This window comes from Acinonyx jubatus, chromosome E4, assembly GCF_027475565.1.
Source record: "Acinonyx jubatus isolate Ajub_Pintada_27869175 chromosome E4, VMU_Ajub_asm_v1.0, whole genome shotgun sequence".
Classification (NCBI taxonomy): domain Eukaryota; kingdom Metazoa; phylum Chordata; class Mammalia; order Carnivora; family Felidae; genus Acinonyx; species Acinonyx jubatus.
In genome coordinates, this window is record NC_069395.1 from 9,372,078 (window position 1) to 9,382,488 (window position 10,411).

Below are 10,411 nucleotides of genomic sequence, written 5' to 3' on the forward strand. Positions count from 1 at the left end.
GAGCTAAGAAGGAATCGAGGAGTGTTTATGGGAGGGAAGTTCAGTGCATCCTCTTGGGTTGGTAGCTGCTGGCTTCCCTGTGTTTGCACAGATAAACCTCTTGTCCTTTCTCTTTTATATAAAGTTTATTTATTTTGAGAGAGACGGAGACGATGTGAGTGGGGGAGGGGCAGAGGAAGATGGAGATTCCCAAGCAGGCTCCACACTGCCAGTGCAGAGCTCGATGCGGGGCTCGAACCCTTGAAACTGTGAGGTCATGACCTGAGCTGAAACCAAGAGCTGGACGCTTAACCGACTGAGCCACCCAGGCGCCCCTATTGGCTTTTTTTGGTTTTGTTTTTAGATTTATTTATTTATTTATTTATTTATTTATTTATTTATTTATTTATTTATTTTGAGAGAGAGAGAGAGAGAGTGTGTGAGCCAGTGAGCATGAGCGGAGGAGGGGCAGAGAGAGAGGGAGAGAGAGAATCCCCAGCAGGCTTCGCACAGTCAGCATGGAGCCCGTCTCGGGGCTCGATCTCACCAACCATGAGGTCATGACCTGAGCTGAAACCAAGAGCCAGACGCTTAACGGACTGAGCCACCCAGGCGCCCCGATGGACGTATCGTCTTAAGGAACTTAAAAAATAATGCTTTATTCGGTTTTATTCACCGATGCCCGCGTGAGGAGTAAACCTTGCGGTGGTAATCAGGACTTCCCTTTCAGTGACTTTGGAGCAAGAGGCAGTAGGTGACAGTGCAGCAAAGGGTGGTTAGGACAGAGTCAGATGGTAAGAATGCTCTGAAAATGCAGGCAAGGCGCAACTCGGCCCACAGCCTCCCTTTAGAGCATTTGGCAATAGAACCCGCCCCGCCCGCCTTGCTTTTGAAAAGCCCTCTATTTGCTAATATCTGCCTTGGGCTACCCAGCCCTGTGGGGTAGGTGGTGATGCAGGACCCCTGCATCAGTGATGAGGGGGAGGGAGCAGCGCCCTGCAGCCCTGGACCCCACAGGCCCAGACCCACGGCCACGGCCACACCATGCCACGCCACGCCACGCCACGGCGCTTCTGCTAGCCATAGGGGCCGACCCCACGGAGCTCGGGAGTCTTTCCTTCCCTGGAGATGCTTCCTCCCCTCACCTCTCTTTACAACTTCCTTTTTGCCTCCCTCCCTCCCTCCCTCCCAGCCGGCCCTTCCTCTCCTCTCCAGTTGCCTCAGGACAGCGGGGAAGGGGTAGGGTTGTTGGGAGAAAACTGTGAGGTTCTGTTTGTGAAAGCTCCAGGTTAGGTTCCATAAATGCCCATGCACGAGAGCATTCCTCCAGACGCCTCCGGAGAAAAGAAGAAATCGCATCTGCTTCTGTCTGTCTCTGTTGTGCGTTCAACAAACAGCAGGCTGTTTATTCCAAGGAGAGGGATGACGGGCTTCGATTTCTGCTTTATGGCCAGAGCCCAGAAGAACTGGTCAAAGGGGACCTTTGCCCCGGTGCTGCTGGCCCTTTGGTGGGTCTTCAGTGGTGGTCCGAGGGCTCTGCCAGGCTGTGTTAGCTCTACCCCCTTTCGGTCCTGCTGTAGGAAAGGACCCCAGACTCCCAGACAGATGCTGTTCCTGCCCCGTTGCCCACCCTGCCCGGTTCGGCCCGTCATGCGCTCTGTGTTTTGCAGGAAGGAGGAGACGGTCACTGTCTATCCCGCAGACGTGGTGCTCTTTGAAGGGATCCTGGCCTTCTACTCCCAGGAAGTACGAGACCTGTTCCAGATGAAGCTTTTCGTGGACACAGATGCCGACACGCGGCTCTCCCGCAGAGGTGCGTTCTAGAAAGCCCCCAGTGGCCGCGTGGGTGGCCCAGCCCAGCCGAGTCCAATCAGCTCCAGGGCATCCTGCTGCCCAAACATTTGGTGACCTCTGAGAAGGGATTAGTCACTGTTTCGGATAACGGAAGGCTTGTGAGGTCACGGAGGTGAAACGAGACGTTTACGTTTTGGTTTCGCTGGAAAAAGGTTTGGTTAAATGCCCAGTTCTTACTGGTTTTCCCACAGGCATCGTAATCTACACCGGAGCTAACTGTAGGAGGTGTGGGTGCAGGAGTGCCCTGTGCCTGGGGCACCAGGCTGCTTCTCTAGCCCTTGATTTTCCAGAAAGCTCTGTGGAGGTTTTGTCATTCTGTCCAGCCGGCTGTGGAACAAAGTCAGTCGGTCAGTTCCTCTGCAGGGCTATTTGGGAGTGTGCCTGTGCGAGTCCCCATGCCAGGGGGTCCCAAGGACACAGAACTGCCCTTTGGTGGAGAGGAGAGCCCTTGCCTCCACCAGAGGGATTGGGAAACTTCATGCAGGGTGTGGTAGAGTGATGACGAGACAACCCAAGAAGTCACATCGTGCAAATATAGACACACGGGGCTCGTGCATTCATTTCTAGAGACACTAGAAATTGCTTGATGCAGATTGTGGGGACTATGGCTTCTGATTTGGTTCCTGGAAGAGGAGGGAGAGGTACCAAGGGGTTTTGAGCAGGGGTGGGGAGGGGTGAGAAGGTACCAGCAGAGTTAGGAAAGAACACCCCCCATGGGGGCGGTGGGTGGGGGCAAGGAAGGCTTCGAGTCCGCATCGTGTGGAAGAGGAACATGACCTAGGAAGTGACAAGGTGGCTCCTAGTCACAGAGCAAATCCTGGGCACTTTGGAGTTTTGTAAGCTCCAGCCCAGAGCCTTCTGACCTCAGCGCCTGTGACATTTTCTCTTCTCGGTTCACAAAACCAACTTGGAGTTTATCTCCATCAGTCCTCTCACGGCAAGAACTATAAGTGAAACCAGCAGAATCCAGGGGAATGAATTTTGCCCTCCCAAGTAGTAGTGTCTACACTCTACTAAGTGAGTTGTTGTTACACTTCCACTCCCAGGTGGGGTGGGGGAGGGGTAGAACTCCATGATGGATAAAAGGAGACTAGGAGGCCCCTATTCTAGCCCCATAGCCTCCAGCTACCTTTGTGACTTTGGTGGCCCTTGTGACCCCTGTAACCTCCCACGCTTGGGTTTCTTTATGAGGGAGGCAAGCCTGTTTTTTGGGTCAGGACTCTGGCCAGGTAAGAAGTTCCGTGGTCTTTTTTAGTAGATAATCGAGGCCTGAGGCTGACGGTCCATCACACAGCTGTCCCAGGGCCTGGTTTATCACCTCAGTCCCCAAAGCCAGGCCTTGCCTTGGGTGATCTGCTGGATGTCCCCATCAGTCTGCCAAATCAGGGAAGCCGTATGATGCTCCAGGGGAAGAAGTTGGAATCAGAGGAACTGGACTTAAATCCTGATTTCACCATTTCGTAGACGTGTGACCTCGGGCAGGTTACGCATTAACTTCTTTGTCCCTCATAAATCGGAATCACCCCAGTGGTCGATCATGTCAAGATCAGGACCCCTGGGTTGTGATGATCAGAGGTAACGTGGGTAGAATGCCGGGTGGCGCATTAGTTGATAACAATTGCTGGGTTAGATCGGAAGTCCGCTTTGATAGATGGTAGGTGTTCTGTTTTCCTGAGTTTTCCCGGCGGGACCAGTCGGAACCTGTGAGCGGTCACATTCTCACGAGCTGGGATGCGAGGCTGATACCATCATTTGGGGACTGAAGTTATGCTTGAGGGAGCAGGACGTGTGAGGTGTGGCACAGGGGATGAGGACCAAGATTTGGGAATAGAGAATTCAGCACCCTTGGAAATCAGACGACCTTGGCCTTTAATTCAAGCAGATCATCATGGCGCCGATGACACAGAAAATTCTCCCTTGCTCTCTGGTGCTGGGATCCTTCTGTGACAGTGAGGATGGTAGCCTCCTGTGGGTTTCTCTGGGTCGGTTCAATGACCCCTGCAGGGAGGCTCCCACTTTCTCTCCTATGCCTTCCGTCTTCTCAGGTCACCCGCTGGAGAGTTATTCTCCTGGTGGACTTTCAGGGCCTTTCCACATGCTGTTTCTACAAACTCTGTCCACATAGGACCAAAACCATGCCTGGCATGTGCTTTGGGGGATGGGAGGGTGTGGGGTAAGGGAGAGGGTGGGTTAGTCAGGAGCAGCTGCTGGGCCTAAGAACATTCCTGGAGACTTGAGTTGGTGCCGCAGTTTCACCCTTCTGTGTGTCATACTTCCTGGGCCGGTTACCCTTATGATCAAAGTTGACCTTCCCATGGGAGGGGGGATTTGCCTTTGGTCCACGCAGCCTTGGAAAGACCTCCCTCCATCCCATGGGAACCCCTTGTACTTTGGGGAATTGGCTTCTTCCAGCCTTCATCTTCCCTCCGTGTGTGTTATTGACTCCCACACTCGGGGAACTCGGGGACAGGGAAGAACTGAGGCAGGGGTCCAAGGTCCCCTGACACCTACTCTCTCTCCTGCCATAATTCTCTGTGTCCGGTTCCCATAGCATCAGGGCTCTGGTGGACGGTCAGTCTCTTCTATTGCTAGAGTAACACATCTCCTCAACTAATTAAAACAAAAATTTTTTTTAATGTTTATTTTTGAGAGAGACAGAGCACGAGCAGGGGAGGGGCAGAGAGAGAGGAAGTCACAGAATCCGAAGCAGGCTCCAGGCTCTGAGCTGTCGGCACAGGGCCCAGTGTGGGGCCCGAACCCATGAACCATGAGATCATGACCTGAGCCGAAGTCGGACGCTCAGCCAAATGAGCCACCCAGGTGCCCCTTGACTAATTTTTAAAGTGAATTGGCTTAACCACCAAGGAATTGTATTTATCCTGGGGCCTTCTGAATTTCGTTCTTGACTTTGGCTGACCAGAAGGAGCACTTTGGAAAGGCTGCCGTGGAAGCCCCAGGCGGGGAAGGTGGGCGGACGTGTAGTGAGTTTCCTGCTCTTTACCCCCCTCCTCTGAAAGGGTCCTTCCTGGCCAAGCGAATGTGCCGAGGTCAGAGTGATCATCAAGGAGCTGGTTTGGAGTCCCTGCAGTTTCCGGTCTGTGCCAAGACCTTGTTGTGACTCAGTGCTTGGCTTGGCCCCGTTTCCTGACTTCGCCCGAGGAGCAGGGCAGTTCCGCGCAGTGTTGTCTGGGCTCAGGGAGGGGTCTCGGGCTGTTGAAGGCGATAACGCGGTGGAAGCTTCTCCGAGAGCGGAGGTGGGTGATGCCTTTTGAATTTGCACATTCCCCGTGTCTGGGCAACATCCTCACCCATTTCCTGTTTCCTTTTCCAGGGCAGAAACTGTAGGAGGGCTTCTCTCCGTCTTCCCTGTTGCTCCCTTCTCCGCTGTGTCTTCCCACGTGTACCTCTCCCTGTGTTCCTAAGTGATGACTTTGAGAAAGTCTCTGCGTATCACTGTCTCTGTTTTCCAGTTCAGGAAAATGAGGTGCAGAAAGGTTGAATAACTTGTCTAAGGTCACAGAGAGGTAAGAGTGGGGTCAGGATTCAAGTGCAGGGCCATTTTGCCTGCATTGATCTAGATGGTGGATGGGGAGGCAGCTCTGGGCCTCAGAGCTGGCTCCCCGTGACTCTCCTGCTCCATCCGCTTTCTCCCCGGCCCTCACTCGGTGACGCTGCAGGTCACCGAGCTCTGTGGTCTGCCGGTTACAAGGGAGCTGCAGGCCGGGGCCGAGGGCCGTGGCACAGCTACGGGAGAGCCCGTGTGCCCGTGTGTGCACGTTTGGGGGGGAGGTGGGGCAGGACAACGGTTCCCAGGCTGCTTAAAGCCGTCAGCACTTGTGTGATGCTTTCCTTGGGAAACAAACCCACATCGGGCTTTTGCAGGGCTTTCAAGTAAAAGCTGCCCAAGTGCGGGCGTGTGTTTGTTTTTTCCCCAGCTCTGATAACCCTTTGCTCCGGCTTCCTTTATTCTTTGTACTTTACCTGGAGACGTGAAGAATTGGAGGCCACGCCGCCTGTGTGTTTTGGCCGAGGGGAGCTAGTTAGCCGGGGTGCCAGGGCTCTCGAGGCCTGTGGGGGTGAGCCACGTGGCCGCCCTTGGGCCTTCTTCGTGGCCGAGCTGCCGGGCCCTGAGTCAGAATGCCCGGGAGCACCACTTCCTGGCTGGGGAGTCCTGGGGGGTGGGCAGTGGGCGACCAGGAGGGGCTCTGAGGCAAGTGGTGACGCATTAGCGGCCAACCAGCCATCTTGTGACCAGGGCTCAGGCCGGGAAACGTCCTTGTAAGTTGCGGAGCTGGTGGAAAGGTCAAGTGGTGGTAGCGGTATCACGTGAGTCTCTGGAGCGTGGTCTTCGAGACCGTGTTCTAGCCATCTAATCTCATGGACGTCATGCCAGCCCGAATCCTAACCACGACCGCCCTTGCCCTGCGCGTGCCTGTGTGCGGGGGTGCGCGGAAGCACAGAATTATCTGGAGACATGGCTTTCCAGAAGTTCACTCACAAGTGTTCCCCGGTTTGTTTGCAGTGAGTTTCATCCCCTGCTGTGTCTGTAACTTGAGAAATGGTTGAGTCGAGGGGCCTCTGCAGATGGTTGTTGATGGTAGGACCCCGCCTTGGGGTGGGGGTGGAAGATGGAGGAACTGGGGGGGCTAAGATTTAAGACGGCCCCTGTAGGGCGGGGCCGTTTTCACCGAGAGATTTTCCTTCCAAACTCTCACTGCTGACTTTGGGGGAAACCGAGGATCAGGGTGGTTAGCGATGGAGCGGAAAACTAAGATTCCAGTCCCTTAGGGGGTCAGACCTTTTTCTGCTTTGTTTTGTTTTGTTTTGTTTTCACTTTTTAAAATGTTTGTTTTTGAGACACAGAGAGACAGAGCACAAGTTGGGGGAGGGGCAGAGAGAGAGAGGGAGACACAGAATCTGAAGCAGGGTCCAGGTGCTGAGCTGTCAGCACAGAGCCCGATGTGGGGCTTGAACCCATGAACTGTGAGATCACGACCTGAGCCGAAGTTGGACGCTTAACCCACTGGGCCACGCAGGCGCCCCAGACCTTTTTCTGTTTTTTTGGCAACAGACTCTGTTAAAATAATAAAGGTGTTTGTCGAAAGCCCCTGGCTAACACTGCCCGAGAGGAAGAAGGTGGGCGATGATGAGTCCCGCTGGGTGGCCACACCATCTCTAAAACCATGCTTTTCTCATCTTTCACTAAGTGGTTTTCTCTTGGCAAACCTCTATGCTGGAGGTTAGCAGGAATGGCCGACCCAGCAGCTGGACCCTCTGCCTGCCCTCCACCCTGGGGGGCTGGAAGGTGGGGGGAGCCGGGTGTGTAAGGTGGTACATCAGTAGGTCAGTGGCCTGTGCACAGGTAAGTAAGTGCGAGGGGACGGCTCAAGGTGTGCACGGGGCTCCTTTGCTGGGGAGTCCTGCCACCTCTTGGGGCCCCATCTACTTCCTGTTACGAGCTCTGTAGGACTGTCCTGCTTTTTATGTCGTTCACACTGAAATTTTATTCGGGTCCAATGCTGCTTGAAACACGAAGACTGTTGGCTTAGGCTGGACGGCCTTTGGTCATAGCCACGTGTGACGATAGCAATAAAAATGTAACTTGTTTTTCTTGAAGCTGCTGCCGACCTGCTCTTGGTCAAGTCTCTCGGGAATCCGGGCTGTGAATCATCCAGATCAATCGTGGAGTCCGTGTGAGCTGGGTCTGCCTCCTGAAGGGCAGACATGTGTTGGCTCGTGCACCATTTTCTTGATTCTTGTTTTTCCTTTTCTTATAGTATTAAGGGACATCAGCGAAAGAGGGAGGGACCTTGAGCAGATTTTATCTCAGTACATTACGTTCGTCAAGCCTGCCTTTGAGGAATTCTGCTTGCCAGTGAGTTGCGTTCTTGGTTTGTTTTTTGTTGAATTTAGAATGTAAAACCTGATCGTACCAGTAAAGCTACATAAGTTGACGGAGCCCCCAGCCTGAATCCCATTCCTCTCTGAGTGATCCTCTATCCCGAAGCCCCACGAAAGGGCAGCCTTTGGGGCTCTGTGTGCTACCACTGTGCTCCCCAGGAGCTGTCAGAGTGGTCCTTCAGGGTCCCGCTGTCTGATTCCAGCAAGCTCTGCTCTCGTTGCTTGGCGGCCTCGAGGTGTGAGGGTGCGTCATGTCTCAGCACAGACTCGGCCATCTGGATCTTCAAAAGGTCTATGATGGTTGCCGTGTTGGTTCAGGGAGGGCTCAGCTACCAGATATTTCCTTCTGAATCTCTTCTGCCACGACATTGAGCCCCCGCTTTGAGCTTGTCTTTGGCCCCTGTGTAAGTTCCCATATGGGAAGTGTCCCACCATGTAAGCTTCCATACTTCTGCCCTAGTATAGATTCATCTTTCCTCCTGTGGCAGCTGGGAACTCTCTGGTGGGGTGGCTTTCAGAGAAGGAAGGTTGAAGATATGGGGAATTTTTAGGCGTTAGTGAATCAGCCCTCAGCCTCCTGAGGACAGACAGGTGAATGTTGAGAGGCGACCACCAGGGACAAAAGGTGTTGAGTAGTGGGAGGTTAGTGGTGGAGGAAAACGCAGGAGATGACGTCGTTTGACAGGGAGAAACGTTTAACTCAGGAGACTTCTGCACCTGTATCATGTGTCTTCCCCGGGTTGGCCTCCCCATGGTCTGACTCCCTAACAATTTAATCATTAGGCTGTAAGACAGAGTGGGGAGATGTTGGGACTTAGTCTGATCTTGGGTGATCTCTTTTGAGAGAGTGGAATATGAGGGCATTGAGAAGAGGTGTAGAGTGAGGCTGAGTGTGGGAATTTCTCTGTTTCTCCTGGTAATTAACTTCTTTCTTTCTCCTGGAAAAATAGGATCTCCAACTATCTGTTCCTTTAAGTCTGTTAGTGGGGTTTTGCGTCAAAGCAGACAAGACTTTTTGTTTCAGATCGGGGACAGGTGGACTTTCTGAGTCAGCCTGAGTAACGCTGATGCCCTATTCATTCCCCCAGAGAGGATTGGGTCACAGGATCAGGTTTCTGGGTAGAGAGCACAAGGGGCTGAGAAGCCAGGAAATTCTATCCATCCATCTATCTGTCGGAGGACTTCTGCTCTTTTCAACTTAAAAAGAACCCATGGTAAATTTGTGATTGTACATAAATTAGAGGTAACTGCCAATTTTTTGCTGTTTAACTTAGTTGTAATGGAGCTTAAAGTTCTGCACGTTTTCTGGGTGGTTTCTACTTTTTCCAGCCACTCTGTGCTCAGAGAAGATCAGGTCATTCCCACGTAAGCCAGGAGCTCGGACCTGATAAATTGCCTCCTTCGGGTTGGGTTTGGGCCGGACACACATGAATCTGAATGGTTTCTGTGTAGAAGCTGCCTGGAGTAAAGATGTCCATGGTCTGAAGTCATGGTCATGTGGTCTTAACCTAAACTTGGGTCATACACCAGGACATAGTTATTTGTAAATTGGTCCACAAAATCTCAGTAAAATAAAAAGCAAAAAAAAACAAAAACAAAAAAGGGAATGCTTCGAATTGTGGCTTTACCCCCACCCCCCCCCCCCCAAGTGTGATAACAGAGCCAGTGAAAGTGGTCATCAGTGGGGGTTGTTTTTCCGGGGTTTACCCTTGTGTTAGGGTTCATGGTGTCACCTCTCAGACTGTGTCCACACGTCCAAGGTGAACTGCTTCCCTTTTCAACTGGGTTTTTCTAATTCATATTTTTCTTAGTAGGGAGAAAGCAATTACGAGTTTCGTTTCAAAGACCACGTTCTCTGTGTAGGTCATAAGCTTAAACTGTATTAAATATTAGTAATGAGAAATCAAGAGAAAGCTGATGTATTGTAGTTTAGAGAAAGGGACTAGAAGATAATTACGCCACCGTGTGGGGTCAGTAGTAGGAAGGCTGACCCTTTCCCCTTAGCCTCACATTGACAGGGGCGTGGGCTCGCTTCTCTGGAACCCCCCTGTAATGCATTGTGAATATCTTTCTCCACAGACAAAGAAATACGCTGATGTGATCATTCCTAGAGGTGCAGATAATCTAGGTGAGTGGTGGTCGAGGGTCCTCTCGTAGGGCATCACTTGTATTCTACCCTTTGTCAATCAGACTTTGGGACAGGATGTGGTGACCAGACAAGGCTCCATGGACAGGGCCGAACCACTGGTCTGCTATTGGGAGCCAGAAAGAAATTTCTGCCTACATGCCTGGCCTTGGGAACAGGCCCCTTTGCATACGTGTGTGTGTGTGTGTGTGTGTGTGTGTGTGTGTGTGTGTGTGTATCTGTGTGTGTATCTGTGTGTGCACAGCGACAAATGGGAACTCGTGCTTCTCTGGTAGAAACCAGAGGGCTGGAGACTGTCTCTTGCTGTCACTCCCATGACAGTGGGATGACACTCGATGACAGAGGCCTTCCATTGAGGCCACCCTTCAGCCAAAACACAGTCCCTTAATTTAATTTAGAGTGACCGACTATCCAGGTATCGTTTATCTGTTGGTTTGGACTGGTCTAAGAAGTAGGGGTAGCTCTGGACTGAGGCAGGCTGGGGCACAGTTGATCTGTAAGAAGACTGCCTTCTCATTCTCTTTTCCATTA

The 10,411-nt window shown here is 52.3% G+C and overlaps 1 protein-coding gene across 2 annotated transcripts in view; it reads left to right on the plus strand.

Annotated features, from left to right (window-relative positions):
• The window catches only part of UCK2 (uridine-cytidine kinase 2), a 78,012-nt gene that overhangs the window by 62,799 nt on the left and 4,802 nt on the right, over positions 1-10,411 (plus strand). For both annotated transcript variants that reach the window (XM_027075026.2, XM_027075028.2), the window contains exons 4-6: positions 1,650-1,792; positions 7,611-7,708; positions 9,814-9,862. In XM_027075026.2, coding sequence (XP_026930827.1) covers positions 1,650-1,792; positions 7,611-7,708; positions 9,814-9,862 — 290 coding nt within the window. The remainder of the gene's footprint in view (positions 1-1,649; positions 1,793-7,610; positions 7,709-9,813; positions 9,863-10,411) is intronic.